General features: G+C 41.6%; 1 protein-coding gene across 1 annotated transcript; it reads right to left on the minus strand.

The window, feature by feature from the left end:
- Positions 1-404: 404 nt before the first annotated feature.
- On the minus strand, positions 405-23,352 carry CFAP206 (cilia and flagella associated protein 206). The gene is given in 14 exon segments (XM_068414209.1): positions 405-635; positions 3,743-3,886; positions 4,943-5,136; positions 7,159-7,296; positions 8,008-8,206; positions 10,725-10,844; positions 11,664-11,872; positions 14,536-14,694; positions 14,960-15,148; positions 20,902-20,992; positions 21,324-21,407; positions 22,817-22,941; positions 23,155-23,227; positions 23,230-23,352. Coding segments are annotated over 14 exon segments (2,079 nt in total).
- Between the last annotated feature and the right edge of the window lie 1,105 nt (positions 23,353-24,457).

A 24,457-nucleotide genomic window follows, 5' to 3' on the forward strand; every position in this document is an offset into this window, starting at 1 on the left:
AGGAGCTGCAGCATTGGCTCTGTATCTCATAAAAGCTGTTTGTCTTACATTATACTTTTCATGTGCCAAAGACGTGGCTCTTAAGGACAGTGTTTCAGCAAGCAATCATTGTATTAAAACCTCAAGAAAATCCCAGAACACACGCGACACATTTAAATGTTGGTTTAAGTTGAAGTTGGTGGGAACATCTTGATTCTAAATTGCCATTTAAAATCTGGGTGTTTCAGGGTTATAATTTCTATCACTTAATGCCAGTCAGCAGCCGCAACGGATAAAGTAAATGAAATAAACCAACTCCTCCTGAAATCAACAGACACAGGAAAATTTTCTGTATCTTAATTCAGATATATGCAGGGATTTTTATATATTCATTCAACATAAATCTTTAGGTTTCTCATTTTCACTCAGGTTTCATCTACTGCTCTTGTTAAGTCGACTTTGACCATATGAGTAGTAGGAGATGATCCTCCTCGGAGACCTTCCAAGAAAATCTGTGGTCTGGGTACATTGCTTGAGTTGTCACGCTTAGTCTGGGTGCTAACACCTTTTGGCAAGTACACTTGGGTGGAGTTACCTCTTCTCATATGGCTGAGATCAGTCTGCATGGCATGAGTCAATTTGCGGCGCAAATTGGCCTAAAGACACAAAAAGAATCAGATTAAGCAAAATTTTGTTTGAACATTTTAGCACTAGTGTATACTTAGGTGTGTTTGTATATTTTACATCTATGGGCTTCACAAACCTGGAACGTGGGCCACGTCACCCTGCTGTCAATACACGGTTGCAACTGTGATTTGATAACTCCTGAACTAACAGGATGTGTGAACAGCACTGCATGTGGCCCACACGATTTTAAGTCAGCCTCTTACTGCTTTCATATTTTCCTTTGGTCACTGTGCTTCAAATTTTGTTAAATGCTGAAGCCTTTGTTTTGTTAGAATAAAATGTTGTTTTCATGCTAAGCCCTTCCAGTGCTTCAAACTAATTTCAATCAGTCTGAAAGCATACTGAATGTGATGGCAGGTGGATAAATGTCTTTGGGCATCTGCAACCTAAACTAAGTTTGAAGAACGTGAATATTGTGGATAACTCAACTACAGGATCAAGTCTCTGTCTGGTTTCTACCAAATGTGATGAGGTTTGGGGGTTGGTGTCACAAAGTATCAGATAAAAGGCAAAAAAATGCCTTCTTTCAAGACATTGCTCATTAACCCCTTGGCATGGGGCAAAATTTAAGGTAATTTATGATTAAAGCTCTGTTTAATCACAGCAGCTGCTGTAGATACAACAAAACTACTTGTCTCCAAGTGTTAATATGACAAAGTCAGCACTTGAAACAACAAAATGTTCCTTATTCCAGTGAGCTTTCTGTGTCAGCAATGATGTAAAGCACTGTAAATCATATGACATAATGTTGTCATTGAAATATACAAAATCAAGTCTCATGTGGTGGTATCCAGACCCCTACATGTAAGCAACAAAGTCCCTGGAGTCCAGTCCAGTCAGCGGAGGCTGGAGTCAGTGGAAGCTAGAGAGTGACTGTTGGCCAAATTTTGGTGTTCATATCAGGGTGAGCCAAAATACTCTCCAGACACCACTAGCCAGGTTACTCTCAACTGGAATGGAAGTTTAAGTACCTATACGTAGACACATTTTGGTATCTTAATCTGCAACTGAATCTTATGCACAGTGTCATCATGGAAAATACAGAAAAGAATAATAAGGAATTTACAGAATTTTTTAATTTAAAATTTAAATTAAATTAAAATTTAATTTAAATTTACAGAATTTACAAAAAAGATGGTATGGAAAGGAAGACTACATTTTAGTCTATTTTTTCCGAGGTTTTTGCTGATGATTAAAACAAGAGCAGGCGTGAGGAACTGTTTCTCTGTTAAGTTCATCCCTCTTGAGAACTGAATGATTTCTATTGCAAGGAGCTATGCTTGCACAGAGAAACAAAGGTGAGCTGAAAATTTTAATTCTAACATCAAAATAGGTGTTCTAACAAAGTCATATTTTAACACTTCATATCACTACAAGTTTTCTGGCTAAGTATGAACAACAGAAAAAAACCCCAAGGCATCTGAGCTCATCCTCTAACAAAACCTACAAATATGGCCGATGCTCCCCTAAAAGTATCAAATTCACAGACGCATTGGTAAGCTATTTCTGTTATTTTAGCGCTTTGATTCTAAATGTTCTGTCACCTCCGTATTACAAATTCAGCATAGTCACTGTAGGCAAAACACTTTTGCATGCATCTGGGATTTCTTGTTTCAACTCAGCATCACTAATCTCCCATATGGACAGTTGAGGCTAAAACACCCTTAGTACTTTAAAGTACTTTCTCTAAACATTTCAAACTAACGAGCTACACATTTGCTTGTGAATGATCTCCATGCTCAGCTATTGGAAAACATCCACCTTTGCTTATGCTAAAAATAAACCACTGACTACATCTCACATTTATTTACGTACTTTTGTCCATTTCAGAAGCAAAGGAGGCTTTTAGCTAGGCCTCTAGTAAACCTAATTGGCTTCTTTATATACCTCAGTAACAACTATTACTTAGAATCCTTTATAAGCCAGTTAACACTGTCAAGACTTCTCAGCCCAAAATTTTGGTTCCCTTTTACAACGTTGGAGATTTCCTGGCAAAAAGAACAACTGAAAGGAAAGAAGCTGCACAGCGGACCACAGGCCTCCCTAGTGCACCTGTTCCCAGGAAAAAAATAATCAACCCTGCAGTATTCTGTGTCCAGTTGATTTTGGTAACTACAATATTCCCTGCACTCACAAGTTCATTTTGACTGAATTGTGAAAATCAGGTGCTATACCTTGACAACTGTGTGTGCTGGCAAACCATAGAAAGCAGCTTTTTAAATACATACTGTTACTTTAAAAGCTTTTATGTGGCCAACCTTCTGTGGACAGACTGTGATGTCCAATCCATCAGAAAATTATCATGATAGTGTAACAAACATTTCCTATGGATTATATATACAACACAAAACCTACTTGCTCTGTTTCTTACCTCTCCGGATTGGTCCTACATGAAAGAGGGATATTTTTTTTTTTTTTTTCAAAAAAAAGCAGAATTGGTTTTAGCAAACATGAAGAATCAGCGTAAAACGAAAAATATTTCATTACACAAAAAAAAAAGGCCTCATGCTTTGATACCTTTCAAGGATGGATAAGTTCTCAAAGAAAGCTTCTGCAGGGTCAAACACATCCAAAGGTATTCCTAACCATTCTGTCTGCCAGTTACTACATTTTTCTTCCTCTTACTTGACGGTGATGAATATGAATATAAATTGCTCAACTTGCAATAAAGTTTTGCCTGACCCAAATATTTCTGCAATGTTTTTTTTGTAAAGGAAGTATATAGCAATATCTTCAACCTGTTAAATTTATTTGAGTGTAGAGAAGCAGCTTTAAAATTCAATGCTAATCAACAAACTCTCATTACTTAAAGAAGGCAACCAAAAAATTTGGAATGACTAGACTTAGCAGTGGAAGCAGTGCTCAAAAAAATGGTGAAAAATATGGAAAAAGTGTGAGAATAAGGAAGTCTAGAAATAAGGAGAAAAAATACCTGGAAAAAAATATTGAGGCAGTTGCAACAGAAGTGTGCATCTTTGAATAAGGTTAGATTTCTGTTGCAAGGAATAAAAGTTTACAATAATGTATTCTGAACTTTGTTACCCAACAAGGAAAATCTGGTAATAACAATACAAACCAATTTTATAGCTTTTCTTCTCAGTTCCCATTCATTCCATTCATAGGATGTCACAATAGTTGGAGGCAAGATATGAGTATCAGTTTGAGTACTACTGTCACATTTTGTGCTTGGTTTCATCAAACATTTGTCTGCATTTCTGGCCTGGATGAAAAAAAAACAAAAACAAAACCAAGCAAGGCATTAATGAGAACAATACAGATGTCTAAGAAAAATAGTGTATGGATATGCTACTTTTGAAAAGCAAATAGAAACCTGCAAACCACAAATGTATAATGGTTTTTACATTCAACGATATTTTTGTTCCTTATGTCCCCGCTAAAAAGGAGAAACCATTAAGTATTTGATGGATTTAATTTCTGACAGAAAACCTTTTAGGCAGAGGCCACAGCTGAATTTCAGACTCCCACATCCTGAGTGAGTGCTTCATCATTGGGTTTTGGTAAAAAGGGATCCCACTACCACCACCAGTATTTTATGATACAGACACCTCAGTTTATCTTTATGAATGGACCAAAAATCACAAATCATAATTGAGAGAAGTGGTTACATCTCTGCCAGAGCCAGGATATAAACTGTAGCTTTCTCACGAAGGGCCAGTTCAAGACTACCTTCTTTCCATTGCTGGGGACCTAGAATTCATCACGTATCACAGAGAATGTCTATGAATCCAAATCAAGTCTTTGGATTTCACATGGTAGCACTGTGACTCATTATTAATGAGTCCCCTTTCATTTTGTAATATATTGCATAATTCCTGTCCCCAGATATTACTACACCCTCATCCAGCACATACTGATGAACTGCTGAGCTAAAGCTCCCGTTAATATGGTATCTGGCTTATCTTCTATTGCATTTATTTACTGTCCCTTTAAGCTATTTCTGCAAAAATGAGGAAAAGAAACATCAGACACAGGATTTTCCCAGGCTAAGGATGAACAGCTTTTATTGCTGCCACAATCTTTTGGCTCTACATATTCTCCTATAAAGGGATAAGGTGAGAACAACATTAAGGGAAAATGTTTCTTATTAACACCCTGAAGGCCTGGAAAAGATGGACTTTCAGACATTCTGTATGATAGGCAGACGATTATACTTCTTTTCTAAAGATGGGTATCATCTGTTCTCTTTATGTTCTAGAAAAGACAGAGCAATCAGTGACCCAACAGCTGTTCAGCAAGAGGCATGGGCAATGTGTACCTGTGCATATGGAGCAAGGTATTCAAACTGATGACGAAGCTCAAGCAGTTGAATTAGCTCTGCATGTTCTCTTGCTTTTTCTATGTTCAATTGAATGAACTTATCTGGATCTTGAGCAAAGATGTATGCAGCTTCTTTGGAACTGAAAACATAACATCTCTCCTTATGCTTCAAAATTCCAATAGCAGGATTTCCTAAAAAAAAAAAAAACAAAACAAACCCCACAAAATAAAATAGGAACAATATGTTATCCAATACAAGAGACATTTGTAATCAAGATTCTGTGTTTCCCTCAAGTCAGTTTCACTTCCTTTTTTTCTGAAATCGGAATAAATCCCTGAAAGTAAGCTTTTTAAATACAGAAAAGTCTGTTTCGTTAGGTCAGTACAACTGCTTCTGATCAGTTCACATCCAGCATGGCTTAGTGTGTGTCTGCCAGTAAAACAACAGATAAAGTACTTACAGCAAAGGCATAAGAAAACAGCCCATATCCACAAATGTTTCCCCTATAATCTCAAGCAAATATTTGATTGCAGATCAGCAGTCCATTTATACCAAAAGGCATAACACTGAAATTAACTGAAGAAGAAGATGAAGCAGCTGAGAAGCTGGACAATAAATTAACAGAGGAAATGAAATTTCAATAAAGGCCAAATAGCTTATATAGGAAAACACAAATTGAGCTCAAGGACAGTGGCAGGCTCTGCTTCAGCTGTCACTGCCCAGGAAAGACCTAGAATCATCATAGACAATGCCTTGAAAATATTAAATGGCACTACTCAGTGGCAATTAAAAGCAAAAAGAATGTCAGGAATTATTAGGATGCAAACAGAGGGGGAGAAAAAACCCAACATCATAACAACCTATATGCTACATTTGTAATACTACATTTTGTTCCAACACAACAGAATAAGAAGTAAAATGAAGGGAGCTGGGAGTGATCAGAGGCTTGGAATACCTTTCACAGAAGGAGAGGTTAAGGAAAGAGGCCTTTTCAGCATTAAAAAGAAGCAACTGAAGACAAATAATATGATACGGGGTTATAAAACTGTGAATTGTGTGCAATATAAAATTACTATTTGCTAATTTTCCTAATAGAAAGACTATTAGGTCTTTGATGAAATTATCAAGCCAGAGCTTAAAACCATCTCAAAAAGAGGTACCTTTTCATAGTATATATAATTATAATTGTAGGACTCTTGATGATAAGAATATCCCGTGGCAAACTCTAAATGGATTCAAAAAGCAATTATATAAATGAAAAACCTCTATTGAGGATTATTCAACAGAAGGGTAAAGACACAATATTTATCTGAGGAAATCCCATAACCACTGACTGCTAGAACAGGGAAGGATACAATTAAGGAAGGATCATTCCTACTTGATTTCTCATAATCTTCACGTGTTCATGACTGACCACATCCAGAAACTGGATACGGGGCTAGAGACCTTCAGTCCAACCCAGGACAGCTGTTCTCATATGCAATACTAAGCAAGTGTAAGTAATTTACATTGCCATTAAAATGTCTGGTTTTTAATACTGCCAAGTAATGGCAATATTTTCCTCCCAACCTCCCGTAGGTTTAAAAAAATTCTATATGTATAAGTTCTGTAAAGGATAGGGAGACAGAAAACATGAACTGATGGGATAGCTGAAATAAGGCTTGCTTTCAAGACAAATGAGCCAAGAAGAGACCAAAAAATTTCTTGTGATTAGTTGACTTAAGTGCACTTTTGCCGCCTTTTCAGAGATTTTTGGCATTTTATAAACACTGTTTAAAAATACTTATGATGTAGGCATGAATGGGTGTGTTTGCAAGAGACAGATACACAAAATAGAAGGCATGACCATTTTCCTATGCCTGTATTAAAACATGTTAACAACAATAAACCTGCATTCAGCTGCAGTGTAGGTTATACAGATACACATAAAGCAGGAGGAAACATTTATCCGTTCCATCTTGTTTCTGCCTCTGCTTGCTCATGTCTGCTTTCTCTTGAAGCCCTCCTGACTTCTATTTAGGGCAGTTTATTTGGGCATTTTTAAAAGAAAAATACTTTAACAGGGGAAATAAGTTATCTGGGGTAAAAATTACAAAATGAATATACAGTGCTGTAGCTTTGACATGAGAGGATGCATTCAGAACAGGTCTTTACATTTTCACTAGTACTTGTGTACAGATAAAGTAAGGAAAAGACCTAACTACCAAGCATACCTGGGAGGGTGAGGCCTTTCACACCAATCGCGTGTGCACAAAAGCCATGGTACTGGATTAGCAACTGATCAAAATTATCAGTAGTCTCTGGAAAAAGCCATTCTTGGTTCTTGAAATCAGAAACATTCACCCTGGTTCCTAAGAAAAGGTTTAACAAAGGAAGGATTTCAGTAACAAAACACCAGATGTTTAAAATATAATAACGTTATAGGATGACCGGATTACTGTGGTCTTCACAGGATGACCTGCAGTGCCAAGATTCCAAAAGCCGAACTTTAGCCCTGCCTGAGTAGAGATCCTGCTGAAAAATCAGTCCTGCAGAAGCCTTCTTTAGCAGCATTAGTTTTCTTTGGAAACAGAGGACAACAACAGGAAGGTAATATCTTATTCTTCTAGTTTGTTTTCACCCACTCATGCGTTACAAATCCCCTGGAGTACAACTTGGTTACTAGGGATACCATCTTACAAACAAATACTTCTGGTAACCAAAGCATCATTAAATTAGCTTTTTTATTCCCCTCTCCATTTCAGAAGCTCTGAAAGGTATAAAAAGACATAAACAAATGTAAGAAATGTAAAATAAAAGTAGAAATATTCTTCTGTGATCATTCTGCCATTTTTATAAGGTATGTTTGTATCTAGTAGCTATATTTTAATTTTATATACAAAAATAAAAGGCCAAACTACACTACATGGAAAATAAATCCACACACTACAAGACTCATTTTAATTTATTGTGCATATTCTGATTGTTAAAAAAAATCAATGTGTAGCACCTTCTGTAAATAAAATTTAAACCACAAAATCTTGGAAAAATTAAGAAAAACAAAAAGTAATAACTTTCAGTACCCATGGTTTCTCTTATCCTTTCCTCATCACTTTTCACAGTCACTCCTTCCAGAAGAGATGTTAGCACTTCCTCAGGAAAAAGCTGTGACTGGATTTCCGAGAACTGTTGCAGATTGTTAGTCATATTTGTGAGGAAGCTTAGCAGTAGCAGCTCATCCTGAAAGCCGGTCCAGAGGTTAGAAAGCGTGACAAAGAGAGGCTAGAAAATAAAGAAAATTATCTGAAATCCATAATTGGTTTATGTCTGCAACGTAACCCAAGTGCTGTGCACAACAATCCCTGCTATGAGCAAAGCGAAGCTGATCTCCAAGGTCTTCAGCACCTGGAAATTCCAGGAGAACGGAGAACTCCTGGGATTTGTAAGAGGAGCTCCCATCACATATGCCCAAAGCATGTATGTCCAACATGTATGCACATAGGCCAGAATGGCATTTTTTTGCATTTTACACCAAAGCCTTTCCCAAATAAGTTACTCTGAGACCATGCTTGGAATTGAGTGCTTCACTGACAATACAGTTTTATAACTGAAAATAAGGTATACAGGAGTAAGAAGGACCAGAAGAAATGCACGTGTTTAACTACCAAATGAAGTAAAATCACACCTGTATGTACAAACTATCAGGTGTTATTCTGTCTGCCCTGCTTCCAGAGTGACTTGGTACCATAGCCCCCAGGCCATCACATGTGTCAAATTAATGGGGTGCAAGCCTCTTCAGAGTGGTACGGGGTTCAGGACAAACTGGAAGCTGCCATTCCCATCAGCGATGCGCACATACAGAAGAAGCCTATGAGCTTTGAGTATAAACGCTGATTCCAATGACAGTGACATAAAATGTGCCCTGTTACCTCTAAGCACACAGAGCATTTACGGGAAGAGATTCAACAAATCTGAAATGTACACTAACAACATTATATTTCATGCATGTTAATAACATTATTATAAGAACGGCCAACAGAGTCAGCTCTGGAATTCATCTGCATCACTAACGCTGTGGAAATGTTATGGTTGTAAAAATGGAAGAAACTAAAGGGAAGGCAGCAAAATCATCCTTACTTACTAGAATAAACAAAGAATATTAATGAAATCTACTATGGTTCCTAAAACAAATGTTTACAACATGTATAGGCCTTATCCTAGGGTTTTTAAATGGCAGAATGTCCTGCTTCTTTACATTCCTGCATGATCCAGCTTCTCAGCAACTAGGCAAAACCCAGAAGAACTATTTAAATGGTGCTGTAATAGGGAAATTTATGCCTGCAAAAGACATGAAATCAAAAGACATTACATATTCTGTCTTCAGCAGAGAAGAAAAAACAACTAACCAACCTGAAGAGAGAAGAAAATCTAGGAAGGAAGCAGACAACAGTAGACAGCTTCTAGGGAAAAGGGTAACGTTTGTATCAGTCACTTAAGCCCCACGAAGAAGAAAAAAAACTGCTTTGAGCAGCTGGAAGAGAGGGGAAAATGTTCTCCAAATGAGAATATCTGGCTTATAAAATCACAAGCATGCATAAACTGAAGCATTAGATCACATCTGAGATGTACTTCGGTCAAAGTGCCGTTCCCGTGAGTTTCCAGCTCAGATGCCCTTATGGGAAGTATAAAAAGTTTCTCCTGAGTAGGTGGGGGGGGCATGATCTTCCTTCCCCCTTCCTCCACATTACACTTTGTTTTGCTTTCTAATTATTTGTTTAGAAAGATGAAATATAACCTAACATATGTATGAACTGCATGCTAATTGAGCAGCTAACTACAAGAAATTAAAATGATAGACTTATCACACAAAATAATGAGCTTTATTATTAAAAGCAAATTAAATGAAGCTGGTTTTCAACATATTTCTCTCCCATTTCCTTTATACTGTGCCATCATAATAATCCTAGGTTATCACAGGGTCATCAAGCACCCTTCTCCACAATACCCGCAGTTTGCATCACACATACCCTTTTCCTCCAACACCTCCCTCCCATGTCCTGTAGATCCCACTTAGGGGTGAAACAGTACAGAACATCAATCATGCAGGGGTACGTGGCTGCCCATGGACAGACAGCATACAAACACAAAGCAGGTAACTGTGGCATGCCCATTTCAGACTTGATCTTAGGAGGGCTCTAACTGTGTCTCTCTAGTTGCTTGTTTTTCACAAAACTTGCAGAAAAGAACATATTTTGAGATCTCTAGACTGACAAATTTGACTGAAACTGGCCAACAGGTTCAGAAGATATTGGGAGGGGCAAAGAGGCTGAAACCCCCATCACAGAAACCTGATTTCTTTAGAAAAATTGTATCAAGGAGTCATACTGTAATTACAGGAATTGCTATCTGAAGAGCCTTTAAAAGAATCATACTCTGATGTGATATCTGTCATCATTATGTTCTTACTGTTTCTGTAAGGAACAGGAGAGAATATTTACACAAAACTGGAAAATATCACTGTAAATCTACAAATACTGACAAATGACTCAAGACACTTGCAGTAAAATACCATTTAATTCCTTCTCTCCCTTTTTGTACCTTGCTTTTCTTTTACCTTGAGATGAAGTCTTTTAGTTTAGTTGCCCCTTCAAAAATCACAGATGCTGTTATAATAGAGAGAAAATAATGTAGCCTTTTTCTTAACACAAACTATGCAAAAATACACCGGCAAAGCATTTTGTAATGCTTTAGTGATTTTTTACAATTAAGAAGAAATAGGTTTTCCATTCAAAATACTTACAAAAACTTCTTTGGTATCTATGGAAATCTTATTCTGCACTGTTTTTTTCAACTGCTCCATTGTTGCTGCAAACTGCACATCCATCTTTTCAACTTCTTGAGCACTTGTAATTGCATCGGACTGGAAAGAGAACTTACTTCAGGCAAAAAATATGACAGTCAAAAAATCAAGTATTTAGTAATAAGTATTTACTTGGATCACTTCATTCAACTATTTTCAGATGACTGTTTTAAGGAATGAAATGTAGCGTAACTTTCCACAAAATACATTTTTCCTTAAGTGTCCAGGTGCTTCTCTCAACCATATACTAGCAATTTTTATAGAAAACCTCTACATTTTTACCATGAAGAGAACTGAAAGGAAATTGAAAGAGAAATATTTTTCCAAGCTTTATGATATACAGGAAAGACTAATGAAACTCTGCAGTTTCTCAAAAGACAAATGAAAAGGTCTTCATAAACAAAACAAGTTTCAAGAATGTAAATTGTATTCTTCAAAGGCTTCTGATGACTCCATATGTGTTGGGGATGTCTGCAGACTAAAACTGAGATGAGTTATGGATGGAACATGGAGAGGTTTTCTTTCATGCCTTTTGGGGCAGAGTGAGTATCAGTATGCAAACAAGAAAAAAGGCCCTACTGTTTAAGTCCTTTGTTAATGAAATTAAACCAAAAATGGAAATCTGCAGAAATTAAATTTGCACAGTCACACTGCAGCAAAATTAATCCATTTTGTCTTTTACCTGACAGTAGCCAAACCCACCAAGTTAGGTACAAAGTTCAGTATGACAGGTGATGTAGGTTCTCATATATAGAGATAAATTTTATTTTATTTATTTATGAATCATTTTTCTTTTATTTCTGTCCAGTACAAGTAGGTAACTTGAATACATTCCATCTGCAATAAAACCCCATAGGATATAATGTGATGGTATCTCACCAGAAGGATGCAAAGGAAGGCCTCATATTGTCTCACATTGAACAGTGCTTCTTTTAATTTAAAAGAACTAAGCTGTGTATATCTGTGTAGGTCTTCCTGCATGGATTCCAACAGAGCTGTGTACTTATGGGCTAGCATATGGCAAGTATTAAGACCTTCATCGACAGTCTGTGTAGCTGATGGAATGGCTTCCTTCAGAATGGCTGGCACTATTTGTATAGAATAAATATGAGACACATAAAAAGAATGATTTAAATCATTAGCAAATGGTTAAAGTGCAGTATTTGAGCAAAGTAGTCTTCCAATAAAATTTTGATTTCTAAATTTTGTCCTTATATTCATTCATTTCCAAATACTTGCATAGTAGATTCAACCACTGTATCTTAATAGTCAAGTGGTTCCAAATACTCAGAATTACAGGTGTGGAAATATCACAGTCAAGTCAAGGACTGTGAGAAAACTTGCTTTATAGTAGATGCAGTTCAGTTGCTACTACTGACATGAGTTTCCTGAGAGACTTTAGGCAATCTGCACAATTTTCAGTTCTCAGTTTCCTCATTTGTAAAATACTAATAACAAGAATAGGCCTCCCATTTCCTGGGCACTTTCAGATCTAACAATGCTCTAAGAATGAGTCAAAGATTAATATTAAAAACAGAAGATAGATACTACATGAAAAAATACGCCTATGCAGTTATTAAAATTCAACATTAGCACTTAAAAAAAACACAAATTCCCCCAAATGCACAGGTCAATAAAACATATTTTAGCTGATAAAAAATATACTATAAATCTTTTTTTTTCTTTAAAATTTCATTTTCGACAGCAGACAACCATTACACTGAAGGTTTTGATATGTTTTGTTATTTAAGCAGACATCTATGCAAGGAAATAGGATAAGAAGGCCTAGCCACTTTCTTTAAGTGCAAAATACAGCCCTTTGTTGTGTGTGTTGAACTTTTAATGCCAGCAACATCGGTAAGTAGCAGTGCAGTAATTAGGCTTGAGGTATGTCTACTCAAAACCCTGTGAGCACAGAAAAGCTATATTTAAGGAAGCTAGAATGGGAAGTAAATTTGCACATGTATTAAAAGCGGTCTAACCACAGGTGCAGAAAGCTTAGCACTTGGCTGATTTACTTTTTTGGAAGCAGGGTAAAAAGCCAAGGCAGATCTCTGCCGAGCAAGACTGCTGCTAACACTTAAATTAAGGCTTTAGCGGTCTAACTACTGGCCTTAAGCATAAAGACATCCATTTTATCTCCTGACCTAAAAGCATTCATGCTGTGTTTTTTCCATCTATTAAAAAGTGATATGTAGACAGGTCAGTGCAAAGAAGTCCATATTATAGTATGCTAACCAATGTAACAGGATTAACAATCATATTATCTATTTCAATCGATTACAAAACCCACAGATATTATAGTGGCAAAGACCACAACATGTTGTCAATCATACCTTTTGTGTAACCACAATAGTTGAATGTTCCCTCACACTGTAACCCAGGCCCAGTGAAACTAGAATAGAGCCAGCCACAACATAGAAAGGTGACATTTGTGGGAAAGCATATATTATAAAAACAGAAGACAGCAATGCCTTGCTTAGCATGTGAGACAAAAATTATCACCAAAATCTAGAAAGTTGCTTACTTCTTTCTCTGATGTGGTAGGTATATTTTTTTTCCTACTTATACTGCTTTACTTAAACTATCGTCTAACTAAGCAAGCTTTACTTAAAATATCATCTAGCTAAGCAAGTGTTTTGCTTTCCAATAAAGCACAATTTTCTTATCAGGACAGTGCCGTAGGCTTTATTTCAGAAAATTTGGTCTTTTAAAATAGAAGGTTTTTCCCTAAAACCGAACTGCAGACCTTTCTTAAAAAGAAACTTTTTAGCAGGGCCTGTTGCGATAGGACAAGGGGTAATGGTTTTAAACTAAAAGAGGGGAGATTTAGACTAGATATAAGGAAGAAATGTTTTATGATGAGGGTGGTGAAACACTGGCACAGGTTTCCCAGAGAGGTGGTAGATGGCCCATCCCTGAAAACACTCAAGGTCAGGTTTGACGGGGCTCTGAGCAGCCTGATCCAGATGGCCCTGCTCACTGCAGGGGGGTTGGACTAGATGGCCTTTAAAGGTCCCTTCCAACCCAAAGCATTCTATGATTCCAAGTCTCCACACTGAGCTACAATGCTACATGCATATTCACAAAAATATTTCCACTGACCAGTCATTTATTTGATTATTAATTGTAAACTTATCAGAAGTAATGTGGCTTTTGGGGAAAAGAGAAAATAAGAGGAATATTAAAGTCTTGCCCACTCTGAATACAGCTTTTGAAAAATTCCAGGATAGCCATTGACATTTTTTGCTTATTCAAGAAGCAGAAAGATTCAAAATGTAAAAGATTTTTGAGAACATGTTAAGAATCTGAAGAGGTTACTTACCAGAATACAGATAATGCCCCAGCAACTTTTATTACTTCTCATCACACATACTCAACAGAAAATTGTAATTGGATTGACAGTGTCCTTTCAAAAATGTAATTAACTGCTTTTAAAGGCAAACATTACATATTTAATTCACTTAATGGCAAGGGATAAGGGAACAAGTTATCATGAGGTAAATTAGTACATGAAGTTAATACATATAACCCTTCCACATCAACCACATAGGTCTCCCTCTTAGCTAAAAAGTAGTAGCCTACATGAAACCTATAATCAGTACCAAATATGTACTTTTCCTTCAGGTTTACAGACCCTGAGTCAAAGCTGTTTATCTAGAGAGACGGGATATTATTGGAGCCACTCCAGTGAAGAAGGCCAGGAAGAAGTAATTGGGAGCACACAGCCCAAATGCAGTTGTCTACTTACAGTCATCAATGCTGCTTCCTCCTTTCCCGCATGCCTTGTTGTACAACCGAATGCCTGTGACTAGCAGGGCAAGAGTTTTCAGTTGTTGCTCTTTGTTCTTCTTACTGAGTGAGATGAAATTAATCATCTCTGTCTCGGGGAACACACTCTGCAGAGCAGCTGTAAGCATTACGAAGGGTGAGAAAACCCTCAATATGAGGGAACAGAAAAGAAAACCATTAAACAAGCAAAACTACCCTCTCCTGAAAACTGCAAGAAGTAGGAAATCCATGGCAAGTTTAGACTTCAAGGCTGAGCAGTGACAGTTTGGGTACTAAGCATTCATCACAGTTTACTACATCTGTATCTAAAGATCAGCAAAGCGAAGGTGAAATTTTATTTTTCAGTAAGAAAAGCCCAGTTTCACAGCTGGGAGTTTACTGACCTGTTACCTCCCTGACAACCGCAATATCTGTTGGGGAACCCAGGCCAGACCTCAGCAGCACGTAGCTAATGATCTTTCGATACACATTCTCCATTTCTTCTCGCACATGAGGACGACTGTCTGTGATATCTCTGACCACAGGAGCCAGCCTTCCTTCCAGAACACGCTGCTGTTCACTGAGTAATTCAGCTAGGAGAGAAGGACAGTTAGAAAGTGCTATCTAAATTCTTTAAAATTGGCTTATACAGAGGGTGCAATTCATTTCCGCAGTCAGAGCACCAACTTAAGGTTTCTGAAGCACAGATATGAGGAAGAGATGTTCAAGGTAGCATACCACTATAATTAACAACAGTGGAGTTTAACATAATTAGCATGATTAACATCAGTGAGTAGAGTCCAGAGAACTATTCAGGCCAAGTTAAGCAGCAAGTGTCTGGCTCCCTGTAGTCCTCTGACTGCAGTAGGACCTAAAACACACACACGTATTTCATACACACCTGAAGTTACAGGCCCAAATCTGAACATCACCCAGGATCTCAGAATCTTACTGGACTTACTGAGCTTACTCAGTCCAGAAGACTTTGGAGCAGCTTCCTAGTGTTTCTGATTTTTGGTTTTAATCCATGCTAACTAGAAAACTTTTTTATGACTTCCCACACAGAAATATTTATTTTTTGTCTACTCGTGTTCTGTGTCTTCTGTTTCCCAGGCAGCCCTCCCTGTCCCATTGAGATCTGAAGTTACAATTACAGCAAAGACATTCTTCCCATCTCATTTTTCTTCCACATTCCCATTCTCAGACTGTATGAAGTTACCACTGATGATGAGACCAAAACATACTTGGTTAAAACTGTAACTGATTGTTCAAGATTGTTCATCTCAATTAGGGATATTGATAAAACATCAAGTTCCCTTTTGGATACATCAGTCCAGTTCTGGATACTCGTTCTCTTTCACATACACAGGTGCAGTGCAAGTTTTTCTAGCTAGTCAGTGCCCCTGAAAACATAATTGTTCTCAAGCGATCCAATACGTTACATTCAGTAAATCTCTCAGGCAGGATGAGATGAGTGTACTCTCAAACCTAATGTACTTTTTTTTCCCTACTATATCCATACTGAAACACCATCACAGAATCACAGAATCACAGAATCACAGAATCACAGAATCACAGAATCACAGAATCACAGAATCACAGAATCACAGAATCACAGAATCACAGAATCACAGAATCACAGAATCACAGAATCACAGAATCACAGAATCACAGAATCACAGAATCACAGAATGTTAGGGATTGAAAGAGACCTCGAAAGATCATCTAGTCCAATCCCCCTGCCGGAGCAGGATTGCCTAGACCATATCACACAGGAACGCATCCAGGCGGGTTTTGAATGTCTCCAGAGAAGGAGACTCCACAACCTCTCTGGGCAGCCTGTTCCAGTGTTCGGTCACCCTCACCGTAAAGAAGTTTTTCCTCATATTTAAGTGGAACCTCCTGTGTTCCAGCTTGCACCCATTGCCCCTTGTCCTGTCAAGGGATGTCACTGAGAAGAGCCTGGCTCCATCCTCATGACACTTGCCCTTTACATATTTATAAACATTAATGAAGTCACCCCTCAGTCTCCTCTTCTCTAAGCTAAAGAGACCCAGCTCCCTCAGCCTCTCCTCATAAGGGAGATGTTCCACTCCCTTAATCATCTTCATGGCTCTGCGCTGGACTCTCTCTAGCAGTTCCCTGTCCTTCTTGAACTGAGGGGCCCAGAACTGGACACAATATTCCAGATGCGGCCTCACCAGGGCAGAGTAGAGGGGGAGGAGAACCTCTCGTGACCTGCTAACCACACCCCTTCTAATACACCCCAGGATGCCATTGGCCTTCTTGGCCACAAGGGCACACTGCTGGCTCATGGTCATCCTGCTGTCCACTAGGACCCCCAGGTCCCTTTCCCCTACGCTGCTCTCCAACAGGTCTGTCCCCAACTTGTACTCATACATGGGGTTGTTCTTGCCCAGATGCAGGACTCTACACTTGCCCTTGTTATATTTCATTAAATTTCTCCCCGCCCAACTCTCCAGCCTGTCTAGGTCCCTCTGAATGGCTGCGCAGCCTTCCGTTGTGTCAGCCACTCCTCCCAGTTTTGTGTCATCAGCGAACTTGCCGACAGTGCACTCTATTCCCTCATCCAAGTCATTAACGAATATATTGAATAGAACTGGTCCCAGTACCGACCCTTGAGGGACTCCGCTAGACACAGGCCTCCAACTGGACTCTGTCCCATTGACCACCACTCTCTGGCTTCTTTCCTTCAGCCAGTTCACAATCCACCTCACTACCCGATCATCCAGACCACAATTCCTCAGTTTAGCTGCGAGGATGCTGTGGGAGACCGTGTCAAACGCTTTACTGAAATCGAGATAGACCACATCCACAGCTTTACCATCATCTATCCACCAGGTTACGTCCTCATAAAAGGCTATCAAGTTGGTTAAGCATGACTTCCCCTTGGTGAAGCCATGCTGAGTGCCCCTAATGATCCCCCTATCCTTGATGTGCCTAGAGACAGCACCAAGGACAAGTTGTTCCATCACCTTTCCGGGGATGGAGGTGAGGCTGACCGGTCTATAGTTCCCCGGGTCCTCCTTCTTGCCCTTTTTGAAGACTGCAGTGACATTCGCTTTCCTCCAGTCCTCAGGCACCTCTCCCATTGCCCACGACTTAGCAAAGATGATGGAGAGTGGCCTAGCAATGACTTCCACCAGCTCCCTCAGCACCCGCGGGTGCATCCCATCAGGGCCCATGGATTTATGGACGTCCAGGTTGCTTAATTGGTCCCTGACCCAGCCCTCATCTACCAAGACAGATTCCTCCTCTATCCTGACTTCTTCTGGGGCCTCAGGGGTCCGGGGCTCCTCAGGACAGCCTCCAACAGTATAGACAGAGGCAAAGAAGGCATTCAGTAACTCCGCCTTCTTTTTATCCTCTGTCTCCAGGGCCCCCACCTCATTCATCAGTGGGCCTACATTGCCTCTAGTGTTGGCTTTACCTGCAATGTATTTGAAGAAGCCCTTTCTGTTGTCCTTGACCTCTCTTGCAAGGTTTAATTCCAAGGAGGCCTTAGCTTTCCTAGTTGCCTCCCTACATCCTCTGACAACAGACTTCTATTCCTCCCAAGTGGCCAGCCCCTCCTTCCATGATCTGTACACCCTCTTCTTCCACTTGAGTTTGCCCAGCAGTTCCCTGTTTAACCATGCAGGTCTCCTGGTACCCTTCCTTGACTTCCTACCTGTTGGGATGTTCTGATCTTGAGCTCGGAAGAAGCAGTCCTTGAATGCTAACCAACTGTCTTGGGCCCCCTTACCTTCTAGTACCCTGTCCCATGGGATTTCCCCTAGCAATTGCTTGAAAAGGCCAAAGTTGGCCCTCCTGAAGTCCAGGGTTGTGATTCTGCTAGCTATTCTGTTCCTGCCACATGAGATCCTGAACTCCACCATCTCATGGTCGCTACAACCAAGGCTGCCCTCAACCTTCACCGCTTCAACCAGACCCTTTTTGTTAGTGAGGATAAGATCCAGCAGCGCTCCTCTCCTAGTTGGCTCATCCACCATTTGCATCAGAAAGTTATCATCAATGCACTGGAGGAACCTCCTGGACTGAGGATGGCTGGCTGAGTAGGCCTCCCAGCAAATATCAGGGTAGTTGAAATCCCCCATGACAACCAGGCCCTGTAATTGCGAGACTGCTCTCAGCTGCCTGTAGAAGGCCTCATCACCCTCCTCATCCTGATCCAGTGGCCTGTAATAGACACCCACAACAGTATCACCCCTGCCAGCCTGCCCCTTAATTCGCACCCACAAACTCTCAACTCGCTCCTGATCCGCCCCTGGACAGAACTCAATACATTCTAGCTGCCCACTCACATGAAGAGCAACTCCACCACCTCTCCTTACTGGCCTGTCTTTCCTGAACAAGACATAGCCATCCATGACCACATTCCAGTCATGCGAGGCGTCCCACCAAGTCTCTGTAATTGCCACTAGATCATAGCCCCCCGACCGAACACGGATTTCCAACTCCTCCTGTTTATTCCCCATGCTGCGTGCATTGGTGTACAGGCATTTCAGGGAGCGAGCTGAGCACACCGATTTCACCCTAGGGGGATGGGAGGCCTCCTGGTCTGCCTCAACACTAGAGCATTGCCCCAGTGGTGCAAGCCCAGCTACAACCCCATCCCCCTTCGAATCTAGTTTAAAGCTCTCCGAACGAGCCCTGCTAATTCCTGTCCCAGAACCCTTTTGCCCCTACGACATAAACCTTTCCCATGTATTGCCGTCACGCCTGGTGTCTTATAAAACCAGCCATTATCAAAGAACCCAAAGCCCTGCCTGTAGCACCAGTCTCGTAGCCAGGCATTAATAGAGAGAATCCTACTATTCCATCCCACGTCATCACCTGAAAATGGAAGGAGGGAGGAGAAAACAACTTGTGCCCCAGACTCTTTCACCAACCGTCCTAGGGCCTTGTAGTCTTTCTTCATCCCCCTCAGACTACGGGATGCAGCTTCTTCCCCACCTGTCTGGAAGATCAGCAGGGGGTAGTAGTCTGTGGCCTTCACCAGGTTGGGGAGTTGCCTGGTGATATCCCTGATTCGGGCTCCAGGCAGGCTGCAGACCTCCCTGTGATGGGGGTCAGCTCTGCATATTGGGCCCTCAGATCCCTTTAGGAAGGAGTCTCCAACCACTAAAACTCTTCTCTTCTTCCTTGTGGAGGAGGTAGCTATATGCCTGTCAGGTTTTTCTGACTGTGGTGGGACCTCTGATATAGGTTGCCTCTCCACCACATCCCCATTGGACCAGCTGTATTCCACTAGGGCTTCATATCTATTGCTCAGAGGCACCTGTGGAGGCAAAGTAGGCAAGGAGGGCACTCGCCTTTTGCCATGGCCATAGACTTGCCTCCACTCACTCCTCTCCTCTAGGTTATTGTTTTCCACCTGAGAGGGGCAGAGTACAGGGGTCCCTCGATCCTGGGAGCTCTCCGGCAGGTGCTCCCATTTTTGTTGCAGGGAGGGCAGAGCCTGGCTCCACCAGTCTATCTCCATTTCAGCCTCCCGAATGCTCCTAAGCCTTTCTACTTCGGCTTGAAGCCTTTCAACCTGGCTTTGCAGCTGTGCCGCTCGGCCGAGCAGATCATCTACCTGTGCGCTACCAGCGCACACAGCCCCCTGTCACCAGAGAGACGCTGTAGCATTCCCTACAGCCTGCGACCTGCACCATCACCTCCTTCCGTGGGAGCTCTGTCTGGGTTCCCACATCCATTTTGGTCTTCTTCCGCCGGGTAGATACCATTGTTCTTTCACTGAGCTGGGAAATACCTGTTGGTGACACCCCTGGTTCACAGCTCCTTGGCGCCTTCCTCGCCTTGTGCACTGGGAGGGAGTCAGCGCCCTCCCCAACGAGCTGCAAATGGCTGCGGCCTCTCCCGCCCTGGGACACACCCAGTCACTGCTGACTCCTCCTCTCCCCTCTGGTCAGGGACTAGTCCCTGCCCTCCAGGAGGCTTTTATCACCCGATCAACAGGGGGTGGTGCTACGCCCCCCCCCTCCTGATTCGTTGCCGGGAACTTCCGGGTCCGGGGTGGGGGGGGAAGCAGCTCGGGGCTGCTGCTCGGGGGGGCCCAGAGTATGAAAACCGCCCGGTTACAGCCCGATGTCGCCCTCGCCCCCACACTCACCTCAGTCGCTGCCACCGCTGCCGCCGCTGTCGCTGCTGCCGCCGCTGTCCATACTCCTATATAGTACATTTCTCCAGGGATTTTTATTTTGCTTTACTACCAGTAGTCATTTAACGGGAATAATTATTAGCCCTCCACAGAGACATATTAAGTCCTAAACTCAGAATCAGTTTCTTCCACGAAAACATTTCTTTATATTGAAATTACCTCGGTTTGCATAGTTCATATCAAAGTAAACTTGCATCTTAATTGTGCTCAGGGATGGGTTTGTTGTGTCAAGCAGCCTGGTAACACAGAGCTAAGGAGAGAGACAGAGAAGTGAGTTCTTTCTCATCACAGGGGAACCAGCTGAATGGACAGTGACTATGCTACAGGTTTCACAACAGCAGCAGAGCCCCCTCCCTCCCATTCTCTCAACATACTATGAACACTATGAAATATAAGGCATTTATTAACATGAGGGAACATATAATCCAGTCTTTAGCTACAGAACCATGAGAATAAAGTAGCATTAATTTTTAGAAAGTGTTCATATCAAAATAAAATGGCACTTTAGTTACAGGAACAGGTAGCAAATAATGCTGTAGTCTTAGCTAAGTAGTGACTCTGAAGGATCATGTCAGAATTACCTGGGTAAGATTTTGCACATCTTGTTTTGTAAGGATTTGCTCCACATGAAAGTTGCTTCTTGGATCTAAAACAACAGCTTTCACCTAGAGATTGCCAAAAGGAAGCTATTAATTTATATTTCAACATATACTCCTTGCAACTAACCTTTTATTTTCTGAAAAATTTCAGATGCAGTCAATATTTCTTTACTATTCTTTTTTCCCATTCAATCTCCAATAATGAAACAAAGTTACTTCATTTCACACGTTACCAGTTTCAATCTCAGTTCTCAGGCATAAGTGGAAAAAAAAAATCTATTTGTGACGCAAACTTTGTAGATAAATATTTAAATACAGCTCCTTTAAAAATTTAATGGAAAAATATTTTTCTAAGTAAAATTTTATAAAAATCCATCATGGTTGTTTATAGACTTCTCAGTTGGTGTTGCATCCCTCAGTACAAACGTTTTGCCATTTGGATAAAAAATTCATGGTGTTCTGCATACAGGGAAGTATATGCATATTTGCAACTGGTATGTGTGGTGGGTATCTTGCCAGCCATATAACAAAAGTTTTTTACCGATGAATTTTCATGCTTAATCGATTAATACTGCTTTTGAGCCCCATGTATTTTTTAAAGACACGGTGTCACCTTTAGGAAAAAAAAATGGCAGACTGACAGCACTGCTGTGAACCATTTACATTCATACACAAGTTAATGAAGAGCTGATTCCGTTCTTACACCATCAATAAAGAACAAACCCAGCTCCATCTTTCTGCAGACACAGATCTGCAGATGCATACAGACTATATTCTGCAGCGGTGCTGTGTCTCCTAAGAGGACATGCCAAAGCGTATAATGATTTTAGGATACTTATAGTTGTTTACCAAGGACAACACTGAGACTGGTTCAATTTCATTTTTAGTTTAAGTGGGATCCAAGCCCACTCCTTCAAATATTCAGCCCCTTTATACTACCTGGCCCTGCCTAAACAGAGAAACAAACAAAAGAATCCATCACAATAAAGGGAAGATGTAAATACTTCAGTTTTTTAGGGCTCTATACTGAATATCACTGAAAGCCCCTTTAAAACTTCCCAAAGCGGGCAATCAGAAACCGAGATGTTTCAAAGTTCAAGTCAGCCCTGGAAGCCTTGGCTGCCACCATCCCAGACTGGGCAGGCCGCTGGGGAGGTGCCACTTGACATTTGTTGACTTTTAAGACCAAAGGAATGATTTATGTCCTTGCTTCACATCACTCAGTCCAAGCGGTGTCAGTCAGTGGCTTTGGGGAACTATTCACTGTGTGTAAAATTAAGCCCCTACCTCACGAAAGCCTTATAAGCCTGTTTGAACTGCCAAGCTACGGGCACCCAGGTTTGAAACTTCTCCTCTGTATGCTGTCAATACGTATTTATCTTAATTTTTTACGGACGGAATTTGAACATGATTAGAAAAACACCCACATGAAATGGTAATAAAAAACCCACCCTAAACATTTAACTTGTGCTTACCACGAACGCCACCAAGGTTTCGGAAACGGTTTGTCCCTGGGCCGCACATTCTTGCCCGACTTTGCGAATTATTTCCTTGATGACGCTTTCGGTCTGGTCGCAAGACATGCTGTGCAAACACGCACGTTAACGGGATTAGCGTTTATTTACGATTTCGGGTGCGTCTTTCAGCGTTTCTCCTCGAGGGGCTGAGGGTGTCCTCCCCTCCCCCGGTACCGCCGGCCGGGACCCCGCCGCTCACCAGCCCCTCGGCACCGCCGCCGCTTGCAGGGGCACCCCCCTCCCGACCCTGCAGCCATCCCACCGCCCCGGGCCCCCCCAGAACGTCCCGTCTCACCTGCACCCCCCTCCCCGGCCCGGCCCGGCCCGGCCCGGCCGGCGGCAAAGGGCGAGCGCGGGCCGCGGGCGGGCGCAGCCGCCGGCCGTTGCCGTGGGGACGCGGCGCGGCCCGGCCCGGCCCGATCCCGGCCGCTGCCGCCGCCCGGGAGAGCGGTGTAGGTGCACGTATGGATCTGTATGTGCGTGTGTCGGTACATACCTATGCATGCAGAACGCGCCTACATGCCACACAGTGATGCATGTAGAGAAATACATGTTTATACAGAATATATGTGTGTATGTACATGCAAAACGTACATACGTACATGCCTGCGTATATACAAAAAGTGTATATAGAGGCATAAGAATATATATATGTGCCTATATAAACATCTATATGTGCATACAAACCATGTATGTGGATGCCTATGGCTATATGTAGGTACGCATAAACATACATACGTATGTATAAACATGTATACATACCATACATAGGCCTATGTATGTAAATATATACTCATGTATACAATATATACATATATGAATAGGCAAAACATGTATATGGATGTATATGTATATGCAAAACATATATACAGGGATATGTAAGTATGTATATATACACATAAACATGTATGTGCATACACAAAACAAAGAAGTATATGGATATATACACATACATATTGTTGATGGGATGGTCCCTCGTGAGGGACCCCAGCTGCCATGCCTCCTGGCCCTCCAGAGCCAGGCTGCGGGCCCCCATGTCTCAGCTGCTCTCCTGGCTGGCGGCTAAAATCTTTCAACACCTCTCACACCTCACCAGGGAAGAGGTAATGGGGTGGTTTCTGCCTCCTGGGGCTGCCCCCCTCCCTTCTCCTCCTTCCTCACCAACAGGGTGAACCTCTGCTTCCACTGCTTCTCCATGGTGGTAGCCGACAGCCAGATCTCTGCTTCAGCCACCATGTCTGTTTGCACATGCTTGGATGCAGAGGCCAGCTTGCCTCTGTGAGGGCGCTGGAGGAAGGCCTGGTAGAGGTAGGCCAGGCCCCAGCACAGCACCAGGAGCTGCTGTCTCTTCTTGGTGTAGACGGGACAACCGACCTTTAGGTGCTCTGCCACCTCAGATGGCCTCTGCACCTCTTCGGGCATGAACTCCCACACCGTTGGGCCAAAAACCACCACAGGCACTATGCCAAGCCCTCCCACATCCCTTCCCACCAAGGAATCGGCTGCCTTGGGGTGCATCCCTCAGCCTCATCCTCTGCCGGGGAGTCTCTGGAGGCACCACCAAGGCCTGAACTGGGACTGCTGGGTTGGGGGTCCATA

Source organism: Nyctibius grandis, chromosome 1 (assembly GCF_013368605.1).
Source record: "Nyctibius grandis isolate bNycGra1 chromosome 1, bNycGra1.pri, whole genome shotgun sequence".
NCBI classification, from domain to species: Eukaryota; Metazoa; Chordata; class Aves; order Nyctibiiformes; family Nyctibiidae; genus Nyctibius; species Nyctibius grandis.